A 17794-nucleotide genomic window follows, 5' to 3' on the forward strand; every position below is an offset into this window, starting at 1 on the left:
TAATAAGGTTATCTTACAAATATATACAGTATATATTTGAAATATTGTACCACAAGACTGAGCGCTTCAGTGTTGAAAAGGACGTAAAACATTTGTGTGCATTTGACCGCGATCGCGGATCTCCTTTCCTCTTGTATAAGAATTGTATTGCATGTATCATTGTATGTTTTTTATAATGTATGTACTGTATGTGCTGGTACCAAGACAAATCCCAATCAACCATGTGTTGAAATGGCAATAAAGTTTTTCTATCTATCTTGCAAGTTAACCGGACTTTACCCACAGCAGCTTTAACCTGCACTGTATTTAACCCTTTCACTACCACACTACAGAAGGTTAACCTTTCACTACCACACTACAGACGGTTAACCGTCTGTAGTGTGGTAGTGAAAGGGTTAACCGTCTGTAGTGTGGTAGTGAAAGGGTTAACCTTATGTAGTGTGGTAGTGAAAGGGTTAACCCTTTGTTGTGTTGCAGTGAAAGGAAACCTTCTGTATTGTTGCAGTGAAACGGTTAACCATCTGGTAGTGTGGTAGTGAAAGGGTTAACTAAGCAGGCAGACGAAGAGAGGATCTAAACTGGCAGTGGCAACCTAGTAGTTGTGGTGTGTAGTTTGTGGCGTCTGGCTGAGCTGGTAAACGATGGCCTCTCCGCCAACTCTCCCCTCCTTCCCCTCCCTCTCCTGGCTCTCTCACACCACCAGATCCTATATAATACCAAACAGCAGACACAAGAGAGTAAGGAATGAGTGTTTAGGCACTAGGCAGTGATACAGTCTCTGATCGGGGCTGATCCCTCCCCTCCACACCACCTTCTATACGTTTCCCTCCTCCCTGTGTTGCAGGTCCTTGGCCCTGGGGCAGCAGTACTCCTCTCTGGGCTCACAACCCATCCTGTGTGGGTCCATTCCTGGCCTGGTGCCCAAGCAGCTACGCTTCTGCCGCAATTACATCGAGATCATGCCCAGCGTGGCCGAGGGCGTGAAGCTGGGCATCCAGGAATGCCAGCACCAATTCAGGGGTCGGCGATGGAACTGCACCACCATCAAGGACAACCTGGCCATCTTTGGCCCAGTTCTGGACAAAGGTAGGTTTCTGTTGACCGCTTGACAAAACAACAACACCAATGTAGAAATAGTTATTTTACATTCCAATGAATCTTTATTGTTAATCTCATAAATTATGTTTACATTACAGGCTGAGTGGATGCCAAGTAGGTTGTAAAATAGGTTTAATCCATTTTGATCTAAGAAAACATTCTAAAACATATGGTATTGATGAAAACAGCCTCCTAAAACCTGAGGGTTTTCTGAAAAACGTGTTCACCAAAACCTTTATTTCTCAGCCTCTGTAGCAGATATAAACAAAAGAAAACATTTGAGAGCTTAAACCTTTGGCTATAATTGGAAAGCATTGCCTTTGCATCTAATGTACATAATAATAACATATATTTATTTTCAATAAAGCTCTACTCACCATTGAAATGTCTAGTGGTCGACTTTTGTCAAGAGCGGGTTGATAAAAAGTAGACTACGGCTAAATACATGTTTGTACATCCATAAAGTCTGTGGGCTAAGGCTTTATTTCTTGCCATTATTGACGACTGCTGTCCAGTGTTTTAAATTTAAAATTATCAGTAGCCTAGCAACATAATGACAGACAGCGCTTGCGGTGAATAACACAGTTTAGGAGTTGTTCATTGAGCTTGATAACTAGCCAGGTTAGCTGGGTCAGCAGTCACATCATAATCTGGGTCTGAATCTTCTACTTAATAGTAGTTTTAGTCCTCAAAGTAACTGCTGTACTCAGCAATGGCATCAATGTCGCTCACCTCGCTCAGGTCATCAGCCACTGTCAGTCTGTCAGTCTGTCAGTCTGAAGCGCAATGTTCCAACCTTTTTTGCGGTCCACACGCAGGCTAAGAGGCTAAAAATCCATAATCCCAAATGATGCATTTCACCTGTCATGTGTCTTGAAAACGATGACATGATCCAAAACATGCTCATGTCGCATCTGGCTCTAAAGGGAGAAGCGCCCAAATGTTGCACCTGGTCTTAAAGGGATATACACTCAAACATTGCACCCGGTCTTAAAGGGATATACACGCAAACGTTGCACCCGGTCTTAAAGGGATATACGCGCACAAGCGTTACACCTGGTCTTAAAGGGATATACACACACAAGCGTTGCACCTGGTCTTAAAGGGATACACGCACAAATGTTGCACCTGGTCTTAAAGGGATATACATGCAAATGTTGCATCCGGTATGCCAGACACATTCTAGGCAGTTGAGGTGGTGCTCTGCACGAGCCTGTGCCCTTCACCATCATGGGGACCTGCATGGATGTCTTCGATTGATATCCCAGTCGATGCTCTATAGTTTTGCTTGCTTGTTACCATGTTTCTCTATGTATCAGGGGCGAAGACAGTATTGGGTCATGAATTAGTCAATGAATACTACTTGACTATGTGACCAATACAAATAAAACAATTCTTGTTTCTTGCTTCTTGATGATGACGATGATGATGATGATGATGATTTTTTTGATTGGCAGTGCATTTCGCAAATGCCAGATAGGAAGCAGCCCCTCCTCTTTCATTCAACCTAACGTTACAGCCAGCGCTGTGAATGGAAGCCTACCTCCAGATAGCTAGCTGCTTTTACTGTAGGTTATGGTTAAATGATGGCGAAACAAAGCAGTTTGCTCAAGTCTGTCACCAAAAGACATTGTGAGGAGCAGGAGGAAGAGAAGTTCAGTCATGGGTCAGTGGTGACAGACAGACTGAACTCTGCTCTCCAGCGGCTGGATGAACGTAGGTGCGCGAGACACTGGCATGTTCATGATATCTAATCCTCTCCAGTAGAGACTGACTGAATCGTTGGACTATGATGAAATAATTGAAGTGTCATTGAAAGCCACGTCATCCCCTGCTGTAACCATCAAAAGTAAGATCATTTATCCATACGCTTGCTGCTGGTGTTTTGTCTGACAGATTATGTGTGTGTGTGTGTGTGTGTGTGTGTGTGTGTGTGTGTGTGTGTGTGTGTGTGTGTGTGTGTGTGTGTGTGTGTGTGTGTGTGTGTGTGTGTGTGTGTGTGTGTGTGTGTGTGTGTGTGTGTGTGTGTGTGTGTGTGTGTGTGTGTGTGTGTGTGTGTGGTTATGTGTGTGGTACTGTGGTTTTGTCCAGCATTTGGTTGCACCACCTATGCATGTGTTCTCTCCTGAATTAGGGTATAAGCTATAATAATACAATGCACCTTTGAGTGTGTTATAAAGGGTTTTTGGTTGTTAAGTTTAGTCTTTTGAGATATTATTTACATTAACACATTGGGTGCCACGCCTTTTTCGGGCCCCATCTATGCACTGCCACGCTTTAAAAGATAGGAGTCCGTCACCTTGTTTGTAGAGCTATAACTATATTCTATATTATAACAGACCCCCGTCCCATTTAAGAACAGAGGAATGTGTGGAGTTTGCAGATAACCTGAACAGCTTCTACTGCAGGTTTGATACACACACCTTCACTCAGGAGAGGGAGGAGCTGACCACCAATCTCCTGTGTAAAGCAGCGACTAGCACCAACCTAGAGTTTCACCCTAGGGAGGTGGAAAGGGTGCTCAAGAGAACAAACCCTCATAAGGCCCCAGGTCCTGACAACATCAGTGGGCGCTTGCTGAAGGTCTGTCATGAGCAGCTGGCTGAGGTCTTCTGTAAACTCTTTAACCGATCCTTGTCTGAACACTCCATACCAACCATATGGAAGTCCTCCATAATTTGCCCAGTCCCTAAGAAAACTAACCCCACCTGCAATAATGACTACCGCCCTGTAGCTTTAACATCTCTGGTGATTATGAGCTTTGAAAGGCTCATTCTACCTCAGCTACAGAGGGAGGTTAGTGGGCACACAGACCCACTCCAGTTTGCATACAAGCAGCAGAGAGGTGTGGATGATGCAATGATAATCCTGCTGCATCACACCTAAACACAGCTGGAGAAGCCCAAGTCCTTTATCAGGATGGTATTCGTGGACTTCTCAAGTGCATTCGACAAGTTTCAAGTTTCTTTATTAGTTGTCATACAGAAGTACAGAATACTTTTATACAAAATGCTTCTTTCTGTTACGCTCCAGAGACTGTGCTAGACAAAAGGATAAGTATAAAATAAAATAAGTATAGCAAGTATAAAATAGAAGTCACGTACGTAGACACAAGTGTTCAGTATGTACATATGTACAATGTTCAATGCAGAGTAGAAGTACCGTGCAACCTCATCTGATGGGACAGAAACTCCTCCGGATGAATGTGAACCCCCACCTCATACTGCTCATTCTCTCCTTCCTCACAAATAGACACCAGACCATTAGATTCAACGGCAACTACAGCTCTAACAGAATGGTATCCACCGGGGCACCACAGGGATCTGTCATCTCACCAGTCCTGTTCACTCTGTACACCGACGACTGCAGCAGCTCAGACCCTGAGATGATTTTCATCAAATACTCTGATGACACAGTCATCGTTGACACCACCAACTCCAATGACCGCATCATTGGAGAAATGAACAGGTTCGCAGAGTGGTGTAAGAACAACTTCCTGGACCTAAACCCCAGCAAAACGAAGGAACTGCTGGTGGACTTCAGGCATGACCCCACAACTCCCCCGGCTCTGGAGATAAATGGCCAGACAATAGAGCGCGTTGAGGAGTACAAATATCTTGGCACCACCATCGACCATAAGCTCACCTTCAAGACCAACACAGATAACATCCACACTAAGTGCCAACAGCGACTGTTCTTCCTCAGGAAGATGAGGAAGCTTCAGGTCCGACCATCAATACTACAGGCTTTCTACAACTCCTTTGTGGAATCGATAATTAACATTACATCATGGTTAGGAGTGATGCGTGCCATCAACCGGAAACCTCTCGACAGGGACGTTAAGATCAGCGGCAAGATCATTGGGAAGGACCAGGAGCCACTCAGCAGCATCCACAAGAAACAGACAGTTAAAAAGGCCTCCCAAATAGTTGAGGACAAGACACACACCCTTCACACCCATTACAAACGAATGCCCTCAGGCCGTCGATACAGAGCTTCATCATTAAACAAAAGGGGCTTACTGTAGGTAGCTTCGTGCCAACCTCCATCACACTGCTGAACACCTAGTCCCCCCCCCCCCCAAGGACTTTGGACTACTTAAAATAGACTCCCCCTTCCACCTGATGGACATATATCACATATACTACTATTATTTATTATTTATATACATATAGAACTGCTCCACATGGATTTTAATATATCATGCTTTAAGTACTGTAGTTTTAATGTAGTTGGTGTTTAAATTTTTTTTATATAGTGGTCTTTTTACTGTAGTTTAAAAAAAATTATAGTGGTGAGTGTCTATGTATTGTGACTGTATGTTTGTCTTTCAACCACTGCACAAATGAAGTCCCGAAAGGAAAATAAAGTAATTTGAAGTTGAAGTTGAAGTTGAAGTACAATATTATGGTCATTTGACAATGACTTTCTTCCGGTCAAGATGCAAAAAAGAGAACATTTTTCCATGCATACATTTGCGCGTTATACCGTGGTGAATATAAGTATGTTTTTAGATCGGTCTGGGGTAATTCCCGAAATGCTGAGGAATAGCCTTATGCGTGTATTATACTATAACCGTTGCCGTTTCTTGCCTGGACCCGCTATTATTCTCTTCACACGTTCAGATCGAGGTGAAGACATGCTTGGATCAACACAAGATTGATATCATATAGCCCTTACCTTGACTAGGATGTACCCCAAAAAGAATATTCCAATTATTTGATCGCGATTCCAAGTATTGATGTCCATTGTGTCGTCAACATAATCCACCGCACATCATGCATCGGGAGCATTTGATTCTTCTCAATCCGACTGTTATAACCGCTCCCATTGCCAAAAAAAAATAAAATGACCCGGAGACATTAGATAGACGCACAGGCCAAGATACAAGGTTTCAAAGGGTGCTCGATACCGCCGTCTAGCTGGATGCGGCCGGTATTGCACTTTGGCTATCTCAGACTCATTCCCTATGGTAACACCAGGCTCCCTGGATGGATAATGAATAAAAATATCAATCGTTTTTGGCACTCTACGGTCAGGGCCCAGAAACATATTAAGCCACTTTTGGCACCCAAAGTGTTAAAAGGGCTTGCTTGCAATGTTACGTTTTTCCAGTTTATTTGTTTGGTCCAAAGCTGTCCTTTTTTGTAAGCCTAATGAAAGCATCATATATTATGTCTCATTCTAATGTGTACTGTAAGCCAATATTTAGGCCCCGCCCACAAATAATATATGTCTGCCTACGCCCCTGCTATGTATAATTCCCATCATCATCTCTTTATCTTATCTTACACATTGCTAGCCTTGCAAATATTGTAGGTACATACTCTTGAAGTAACTTAGTTTATTAGCATCAGTTGAAAGGTAGAATCTGTAATGCTGTCAAACAGTGACCTCTAGGCAAAAGAGCCCTGCTTGGTACTGCAATTTGTATACTTTTTTATTTTGGTCTGACATGTGGGTTGGAGTTTAGTAAGTTATTATACTGTGGCTTTCTCCAGACCTCTCTTGGTAGAGCATGAGGTGTGGCCAGCAGTAGCAACCCATCCTCTACTATAGTCTATACCCACTGAAATCCAACCCAAACATCAGACAAAACCAAAAACTGTAAACAAAGCGCAAGAACATGTTGTCATATTTTGCCTAGAGGTTGCTGTTCGACGACATTACAGATTCGACTACTGTATGTGTTCTTTGTTGCTCTACGAGTGGGTGTACCTGTATGGTCTGTATGTGTGGCTGTGGAGTATGTCCGTCTGTTTGTCTGTGTACATGTACAGGTACCGGTCTGTTCCTGTATGTGAAATAGGTGAAAGTGGTCTCCTGGCTCTGCCTCCTACCCTAGTTGTCTCTCCTGAGTGTATGCGACCTGTCAGAATCAGAATCAGAATCAGAATCAGAAAGGTCTTTATTTGCCAAGTAGTTTTCGCATGCAAGGAATTTGCTTTGGTCGTTTTCAGTGCAACATTAGCGGACAGACATTAACAGACAGATCATTCAATAAAGAGGTGAAGTAAGATAAAATGAAATATGAACTAAGTTGAGCACAATATAATATTAAAAAAATATGTAAAACTGTAAATAATATTAAATGGGATATAAACTAAATTAAATATAGCACAATAGAATATAGTACAATAAAGATAAAATAGGAATAGGAATAGGCCAGGGCTGTGCAATTGGGCAGTTATGTGCAAAGAGTATGAATCAGTGAAGTATGAACAGGTATGTTTGGTTGTTTATTCAAGGGGAGTGTCTCAAACAGGTTGTGACCGGGGTGGTAGGGGTCGGCCACAATCTTACCTGCACGCTTCAGGGTTCTGGAGGCGTACAGGTCCTGGAGAGATGGCAGATTGCAGCCGATCACCTTCTCAGCAGAGTTAATGACACGCTGCAGCCTGCCTTTGTCCTTGGCCGCCGCTGCAGCGTGCCATACTGTGATGGAGGAGGTGAGGATGGACTCGATGATGGCTGTGTAAAAGTGCACCATCATCATCTTTGGCAGGTTGAATTTCTTCAGCTGCCGCAGGAAGTACATCCTCTGCTGTGCTTTCTTGATGAGGGAGCTGATGTTCAGCTCCCACTTGAGGTCATGGGAGATGATGGTTCCCAAGAAGCGGAAGGACTCCACAGTGTCCACTGGGGAGTCACACAGGGTGATTGATTGATTGATTGATTGATTGAAATTTGTATTAACAGATTGCAGAATGGGTACAATACAGTATGGCTCAATACACACAATTGTTAAGGGGATGCATACCAGAGAAAGACTTTTGTCTTGTTTACATCAGGGTCCCCCATTTTCAATTCATCATGACATTTATGACATACACGACATACAGATACAGATATATATCATGACAGTTATGACATACACGACATACAGTACTGGGTAACACTTTATAATAACACTCAGTTTTAAGACCTTTATAAGGTATTTGTAGATAATGAACTAATCATGAATAAACCATTTATATACATTAGTTAATTATTATTAAATCATTTATAACTATATTTGTATAACATTTACAAATTAGTTATACATTATTTATAACTCATTATGAACATTGTTTGTACTTGATTTGTTCATCATTTAATAATGTTGTTTAATGTGTAGTAAGTAACACATTTGTAGATGAAAGCAAAATGGATATGAAAAAACTACTATACCTCCATTTATTTGTTCATGTTCAACAAATGATTTGTAAAACATTCTTAAAATATCTATAAATCATTTGCAGATGTTATTGTGTGCGTCTACACAAAATATAGGACAATAAGTTGTAGGTCGGAAATGATGGAATAGATTTACCAACAAAAAAGGTGTTTAGCCTGCTCATACCTTAAAAGCGTGGGGCAGCACAAAAGAATTCCTTGGCTCTGCTAATGTATAACGTGTATGTAGCTTCCATTCAAACTGACGAGAACAAACGTGCAGTCTCATTCGCGTGAGACTCTTTCTACATACTACTCCTGGGTCCTAGTGTCCCCCAGGTTACACTGTTATGTGTGCACATGTATTTTATATGTTAATAAAATTGCATTTATCTATAGTCCTAATTCTGTCACTGTTTGATGTCACAAAGAAGGGTGGATCCAAAAGCTAAATTTGTAACAGGTGATGAAAAAGTCAACAAATTATTAACTGTATTAGACATTTGTTAATGATTAATAGTCTTCACTTTAGATTAGGGCACACAATAGCATCTGCAAATGATTTATAGATGTTTTATGAATGTCTTAACAAATAATTAGTTAAACATGAAAAGACAAGTCTGGTAATTGCTTTGTGTGTATTCATAAATGTCCACAAATAATAAACTATTAGACATTTGTTAATGATGATGAATAGTCTTCACTTTAGATTAGGGCACATAATAACATCTGCAAATGATTTATAGATATTTTAAGAATGTTTTACAAATCATTTGTTGAACATGAACAAATAAATGGAGGTATACAAATGTTACTTACTACACATTAAACAACATTATTTAATGATGAACAAATCAAGTACAAACAATGTTGATAATGAGTTATAAATAATGTTTAACTCATTCGTAAATGTTATACAAATATAGTTATAAATGATTTAATAATAATTACGAATGTATATAAATGGTTTGTTCATGATTAGTTCATTATCTACAAATACCTTATAAAGGTCTTATAACTGTTATTATTAAGTGTTACCCAGTACTGTTACATCCAGACATTTAGGACATACAAGATATACAAATATATAGTACTGTTTAATTAAGAGACAGAGATCCTGAAAGAAAATATATGATGGGGTTGAGTGGGGCTGGGTTCCTTCTGTAATCCACAACCATCTCCAGTGTCTTGAGAGCATTGAGCTCCAGATTGTTCTGCACCAGGTCACCAGATGGTCAATCTCCCACCTGTAAGTGGTGTCCTGCTCTGCCCCCTACCCTAGTTGTCTCTCCTGAGTGTATGCAACCTGTAAGTGGTAAATGGTAAATGGCTGCTTTTTTATATAGCGCTTTTATCCAAAGCGCTTTACAATTTGTTACTCACATTTTACCCATTCACTCACACATTCACTCACACATTCACACACCGACGGCGGAGGCAACCATGCAAGGTGCCAACCTGCTCATCGGGAGCAATTAGGGGTTAAGTGTCTTGCTCAAGGACACATCGACACGCTGCCCGGGAGGAGTGGGAATCGAACCGGGAACCTCCGGATTGCCAGACGACTGCTCTACCTCCCGAGCCACTGTCGCCCCACAGGGGGTGTCCTGCTCTGCCTCCTGCCCCGCTGCTCTATGTACCTGGGCCCTATTCCCCGTACCTGGTTCAACTAAGTCGATCAAAAGTCCCATTAGCCAGATTCAATTAACCCGATGATTGAAACCAGGCTTTCCCTGTTCCTCGAACACTGATTCACTCTTGTTAATTCGAACCAGACTCAGGATAATTGCGCGCGGCCGCCTCACCTGAAAAGACAGGTGTCGATCGCAGAAATCCTGATTTTCTAACGACATTGATTGATTGATTGAAAACTTTTAACAGATTGCAGAATGGGTACAATACAGTACGGCTCAATAGCCTCACCGACAACTTAAATGCATATCTATAGGCTAATTCCCTCCCCCTAAATCCCTCATTACCCCAATCAATCAGATTATATTTCTTTAAATGTGCCTGCTGGCACTAGGCTTAATGGAATGAATAATCAAATGAGATCTTGCTAGCGAAAATAATTAGTTCAACTCTTTCAGAATAAGTAGATAAAAACAAGGGGCGGCTAGGTGGCGCAGTGGGCAAGGCGCTCGCCACCAACGCAGGATATGCTGGGTTCGAGCTCAGCTCTCGCTGTTGCTACCAGCTTGGCTGGTCGTTCATACTAATACAATTGGCAGTATTAGGGGGTGGGAAGCTGGTGGGTGGGGATCGGACGTTGTGGACAGCGACTCCTACAGGTCGGTTGGTGCGCCTGCCCAGTAGAATCAGGAAGCGACGAGGGCGGCGTGTCCCTCCTACGCAGACCCTCGCCGCTGAGAGATCGCGCTGTGCAGGTGAAAAGATGCGACGGCTGCCTCCTCGAGTACCGGAGGGGACACGTGATGCAAGGCTTCGTCCACATTGCAGCCGGCTTGTGGGAGGCATGGCCTAACACCGTTCGAGACAGGGGAGGGTAGAATTGGACAATACAAAATTGGGGAAGGGAGAAAAATAGAAAATGGGGAGAAAAAGTAGATAAAAAAAAAAGAATAAGAATAAAAACAAGCCCAAAGAGTATCTAATTGATACGAATTAATAGATACTTATGAGGATATCTGTACTGTATGCGTTTAGGTATCATGTACTATATAAATACATGGTTCCCAAAGTTTTCAAGGCGCGACCCCCGAAATAACGTGCTTGAACAGTTAATGCATTTTCTCAAATTCATTCATCAAAACGTCAAAGGCTTGCAATTGCTCATTCACTTTTCTCAAGTCCGTCCACGTCATCAAATCCGTCAAACAGCGCATCTCCTCAGACATTTTAATCCCAGTTACAATATCACAATAACGTGTGAGTGACAGTGATACAATTCAACAATCCACAGATTCAGATTCGTCGTAATTCACATCCACAATCCACGCATAAAGACGCTTCAATTTATGCTTGAATGAAACACAATCCGGGCGCTCCGTTAAGCAAATACATCCACAGCAGAGAATATGAAACGAATCAGAGCCGATAGGTTTCATTCATTAAAAATATCCCTGCGTGATTAACATTTGCAATGCTCCGTTATTAAAATAACCACATAGTGTGTGTCGCATTATTTAGGACAAAGTAAATCCATAGGCTGAATATGATTTATTATCAGCATTTTAGGTCTATTATTTTACATTTCAAAAGCCCCCTCTAGAAAAACGAAGCATAAAAACATAATTCAGAATGGTATAATGTTATCTGTGAGGAAGGGAACTGGCATTTTTTTGTGAGGGCGTGGCCAGTTTATCCAGCTAACTGAACTAAACCCTGCGCTGGAGGAACGTGCTTCGGGGGACCGGAAAGTCGGACTTATGTCAAGTTATCCTGAACTCAGTTAGCCAGGTACGAGGAACAGGGCCCTGGCCTGTGCTTTGCCTCCCTGTCAAATGCTGTCTCCCAAGTGGTGTGTTTGTCGTGTTTCCTAGAATCACCCTGGGTGGCAACCCGTGAGACATTAATGACGTTATCTCTATGGACGTTGTCTATGCCTGTCCTTTACCATCTCATGAAGTCTTGTGTTCAGTTGTGATGCCCTATGATCACCCTGGGTAGTAACTCATTGGACGTTGTTGATGCCATCTCTATGGACGTTGTCTATGTCCGTCGTTTACCATCTCACAAAGTTGTGTTGTGTTCGTTGTGATGCCCTGGGTGGTAACTCGTTGCGAGTTGGTAATGCTACCTTTATGGACGTTGTTATGCCCTGTTGTCTCTGCTTACTGTTATGCCTTTCTATGAGTGTCCTTGAATTGCTTATTATCACTAGTATTATTATTATTATTATTATTATTATTATTACTATTACTATTATTATTATTATTATTATTATTATTATTATTATTATTATTATTATTATTATTATTATTATTATTATTATTATTATTATTATTATTATTATTATTATTATTATTATTATTATTATTACTACTATTATTCCCACATTGTATTTATTTTCAAAAATTGCTGCCCACTTCCAACACCTATTGCACGTCTGGCCATCCTAGTTGGGGGATCTCTCACTGAATTGGCCATCTAAGGTTTCTATTATTTATTTGTCCTATTAAGGTTTTTTTCTGTGGGAGTTTTTCCTTATCTTCTTCGGGGGTAAGCCAGGGGTGTTATACCTTTGTGGGCCTGTGAAGTCCATTGAGACATGTAATGTGATTTTGGGCCATACAAATAAATCTGACTTGAAATCTGACACAGCCATGAAACAAAACTGAACACAATCCAAGGAGAATGCGGTTTATTGGGTCAATCATAGGACTAGTCTTGAAAGAAGATTAAAAGCTTCACAAAAAGACATAAAGAGACAAAAAAGCTGTATAAGCAAACACAAAGACTGGGAATCCTCTACATATTTAAATATAGAGGGACGAGCGCTTCAGCCCCGAAGCTCAGGCCTGCCTTTTCTTTTGGGCTGTTTTGCTGACAAATGACTACCAGGGCAATTACAATAATATACACCTTTCCTGGCCACAGTGAGAAATGGGTGCTGGTGCACATTATTCAACCTTCCATCAATCTTTACCTTCAACGTCACATTTGTCTTTGACAGTCGATAGAAGAAGGCCATTTTTTTGAGGTTTCTCGACCTTGTTTACGCTCTCGTACACGAACAAAGGTCAGCGATGTAAATCAGGTAAACGTCTCGGGTACAGTTTGAGTTACTGACACCATCTATCACTCACAGAGCCATCACTAATCTCACCAATATGTTCTATATTTTTGGAATGTTTTCTCTGAATTATATTTTAGAATTCTCAAACTATAGTCGTGATCGGCGTCACGTCACAATTTAAAGTACTCAAAGCCGTGCCCCTTGTTTCAGGGAGAGGTACAGTTTTTCCCCCCATAGAGTTAAATGGGGAAATCGTTTGATAATTTTTTTTGCTGTTCGTAAGTCAATATCCATTATTAAGTAAGAAAATGCCATTATGGAGAGTAAGAATTCCTTTGTACTTGTTGCATATGGCAAATAAAACTATCTGAATCTGAATCTGACAACAACATACCATTCATAGGCTTTGAATATGTGTTTTGTTTTATACTATTTACCAGTATTCAGCTTTACCTGATCACATCCTCGCAATGAGGCGCTAACGGGCACCTGAGGAGGACCAATCTACCCTGCACACACACACACACACACACGCACACGCACACGCACACACACCTTTTGATCATGAGACAAATTGTAATCAGACCTTTTCTCATACATTTTGAGCTTCCATTGTGTCTAACTATTTAAGTTTGTGTGTGTCCAAAATTATTTTCAATACTCCTTTTACCGGACCAGCATGCCCAGCCTGATGCACATTTAGGGCTATTTAGAAAGTAGCTGCCTAATCTTTGCCTAACCACTGAACATACATCTGTACTTAAAAAACAGACAAAAGTGTGTGATATTTGTGTTGTAGCCTAATCTGCCCAAAATTGGGAGTTGGAATCAGAACACAGTATGGAAGCACAGCGGGAGGCATTTATTATTATGACAGGCCAGTTACATTACGCTGTTTACAAGGAGGCATGGCCAGACTGCTGTCCAACTAATATAACACCATTACAAAATTAATAACATGAAACACAACAAGGCTCAATTAATATACAAAAAAAAAAAAGTGTGCAAATTTCCACCAGGCGACAGCCACACATTTATTTTCTAGTAGCCTACAGGTAAGGCTGGGCTTAAGTGTAGAGGGGCAGGGAAAACATAGACCATGAACCTCTTTAGCCCGCAGATTAGGGGCGGGGCTAGGGGATGGCTACTTGGGCTCAAGCCCCGAATGTTTTCTGAAAAGCCCCGAATCTACTTTCCAAAAAAATATATAATAATAATATTTGTTTTGGTGACAATGAATCATTGTTACATGAAAATATGTTTGCACCAGATTTAGCAGAAGCTAATTTCCATCTGTAGTCTATCCAGCTGCTAACTGTATTTGGTTTATGGTAGACTCAGACATAAGCTTTAAATCACAATCAACAAGTTGACAAAAACATCATTCTTCCACCTTAGAAACATAGCTAAAGTACGGCCATTTATAAATCAAAAGGACGCTGAAAACCAGATCCATGTCTTAATCTCAAGCCGACTCGACTACTGTAATGCACTCCTTACCGGCCTCCCGAAAAAATACGATGATAACTATTTTATTGCAATGCACTATTGCATTATTTTATTCTATTTTACTAACTATTTTATTGCACTGCACTATTTTACTTTGTATCAGTGATAATCAAACCGTAAACAAACTATTAACACTTTCAGCGCCAGATGGCGCTGTTTACTGTTACTGTTGAAAGGCCAGCGCCTTTTAACATGGGGATACGTGGCTGTGTTTGCAGGCCTAAAGCTATATTATATATTATAGCTATGGATCTAATAATATAGTCGATTGTCATTGAGTTTCTTCCGGTCAAGATGCAAAAAACAGATAATTTTTCCATCCATACATTTCCGTTTTATACCGTCGTGAATATGAGTGTAGTTTCAGGGTGGTCTGGTGTCATTTCCAAAATGCTTTGTAATGGCCGGCAACGTGTATTCTAGTAAACACGTTATCGTTTCTTCCCTGGACTAGCTACTGTTCTCAAATCAAATTTAGATTAGGGATGTCCGATATTATCAGCCTACCGATATTATCGGCCGATATTGGCATTAAAATGTGATATCGGAAAACCTTTATTTACCCAGGCAAGCAAGTAAGAACAAATTCTGATTTGATTTATTGTAAAAAATATGCAATGTTAATGTTAATTACCTGAAATTATTCAGTTTCTTGGGGGGGGGGACCCTGCATATATCGGTATCGGTTGATATCGGTATCGGAAATTAAGAGTTGGACAATATCGGTATAGGTAAAAAAGCCAATATCGAGCATCCCTATATCGGTATTATGTTTCATCATGGATGCATGAAGGGGGGGTGGGGGGCGCCCCTCCGTGCTTTGATCGCAACCAACGGAACACGCCACACACACACACACGCCCTGATCAGCATGAAGGAATTTTTGGATCAACGCAATATTGATACCATATAGTCCTTACCTTGACCAGGATCTGTCCCGAAAAGAATATTCCAATTATCTGATCGCCATTCCAAGTACTGATGTCGATCAAGGTGCCAACGTAATCCAGCATTGAACATGAACCCGACCCTCGTCGATGCATGCGTTATAAGCGGTTGGCTTGACCGAGTAGTTAGACCCCGCCTGCAGGCCGCAGCTCGGCCCAGACACCAAGCCACATAGTTTCAAATGGAGTGCAATAGCGGCCGCAAGGTGTTAGGCGGCGGTATTGGACTTTTGAGATCTCAGACCCATCCCCAGTGTTAACACAGGCTGCCGGCATGTCTTTATGAATGGAAATATCGAATAAAAGAAACAACGATGAAAACCAGACAGGTTTTCGGGGGTCCTGGCGCTCAACATTCGGCGAGTTAACCCTAGAATCTAGGGTTAACTCGCCTAGATCCTAATATGAAAAACGATGTGATTTAATGTTCTATGTCTTACCTTGACTTTGTCTATTTTGCTGCTATCTATTTTATGCTTTATGTCTGCACTTTATACATTGCTCTTGATCTGCCAATGTTGTGCTCATTTTATGCCTGTCTTTTTGCACTTTGAGCTGCAATTTGAGCTGCAATTCTTGTATGAAAGGTGCTATACAAATACAGTGTATTATTATTATTATTATTATTATTATTATATATTATTATTATTATTATTATTATTATTATTATTATTATTATTATTATTATTATTATTATTATTATTATTATTATTATTATTATTATTATTATTATTATTATTATTATTATTATTACGAATTATGGTGGTATAAGTTAAAGGTTGTGGTGTCGAAGAAAAAAAAATCCAAACCCCGGATCTCCTACAATCCTAAATCCGCCCCTGCCGCAGATGACATCACGTCATAAATCCATGTCTACAGACTGTATGGATTAATGTTGCATTTTCTTTTCAAATGTAGCCAAGAGTAAAGACCCTAATCCTGTCAAAACAGCAGTCATAGTGTATATATTTCAGCAATATGTTTGTTTACCAATAGGTTAAAGTGTTATTAGTGAAATATTAGTGTTTTAAATGCATTAATTTACAAGCGATTATCCGCCATTTTGTATCTGCGGCGAAATTCTGTTTGTAGTCATATGAGGAGACGAGACCTTGAGCTTTGAATGAGCGTTGACATTTCGAAAAACGACATTACCCAGCTCATGCCAGCTTCCTGCAAGTAAATTACTCTTGGATGCATTTCTTTTTTCTCTTATTTTTCAAGATTAGCTACCACAAAACTGAACGTTATTGGCATAGATTGGAGCGCAGTTAGTTTGTCTACCTTCTGTGAACGTTTAGCAAAAATCCGCGTTGCAAACCGATTCAAAATGGCGGAGCAGTTTCCATTATAAAGAAATAACTGTACTTACAGTAGATTTCATTCACGGTTCTTGCAGCACGCCTGGTGATACTAAATCCAAATTGAACTCTGCCATTGGAAAGAGAAGATTTGGCCCGATCCATAGATGTGCGAGTTGGCTATAATAAGGTAATTTATATGTCCGGATGGCAGAATTCAGTACTGTATCTACAAAACCTTCTGTTTAATCATCTTCCCTTTATTCTCAAGGTCATTTTTAGCATGGTGTTATCATAATTTATATTCTCCTTTGTTTCATCACAATTTACTCAAGCCTAGTAACAGACACAATATTTCTGACACATTCCATGAGATCCATAGATGTCCCTAGATACCAATAAAATGCAAATGGACCTTGTAGAAGTGGAGCAATCTTCCATTTACTTGTATGTATTTTTAGGCGGATTTTCAGAAAATAGGGCTATAGGGCTTAACAGGTTAAAGCAGATCATTATTCCTATTACACTATTACACACTATGACACTAGTACACACTATGACACTATTACATTATTACACACTATTACAAAACCAGGTGGAATACATCTTTGGATTTATTTGGATGAAAAAAACCTGTAAAACTATTTGGGTGGAATAAACCTTTAAAACGTTAAGATCATTGGCACATCCCATAAGTCTCTATGACAAATAGTTCAAGAGATCTGAAAGGGGACGGGGCATTTATAATGTATAGGTATATCAAGGACAATAGGTTCACTGTGGCATGTTGTAGACATCATGAATGATGGTAATGCATTCAAATAAAACACTTTCGTTGACCTATTTGAAAGACATTTGAGAATTCAGGTACTTGGCCTGCTGTCTGCATTTTGTGCAACGTTTCATCCAAATCGGCCCTGTAGTTTGCTGCGGACAGATGCACAGACAGACACACACATGACCAAATGAACGCATAATAACAAGAAATAGGGTACAGCATCTCATCACACCATGACTGCGTGCCGCCTACAAGCAGAGACCAGTACAAGCTGACTACAACACTTAATCAGCACTTCCATCAAGAA

The 17794-nt window shown here is 40.6% G+C and overlaps 1 protein-coding gene across 1 annotated transcript in view; it reads left to right on the plus strand.

Moving 5' to 3' along the window:
• Nucleotides 1–845: 845 nt before the first annotated feature.
• wnt3 (wingless-type MMTV integration site family, member 3) overlaps nucleotides 846–17794 on the plus strand; it is a gene marked incomplete at its 3' end in the record, with an annotated part of 31495 nt that continues 14546 nt past the window's right edge. The window contains exon 1 of the mRNA XM_084323822.1: nucleotides 846–1086. Coding sequence (XP_084179948.1) covers nucleotides 960–1086 — 127 coding nt within the window. The 5' untranslated portion in view covers nucleotides 846–959. The remainder of the gene's footprint in view (nucleotides 1087–17794) is intronic.

The sequence above is a fragment of the Notolepis coatsorum genome (genome assembly GCF_963971535.1).
Source record: "Notolepis coatsorum genome assembly, chromosome: 10".
Lineage (NCBI taxonomy): Eukaryota > Metazoa > Chordata > Actinopteri > Aulopiformes > Paralepididae > Notolepis > Notolepis coatsorum.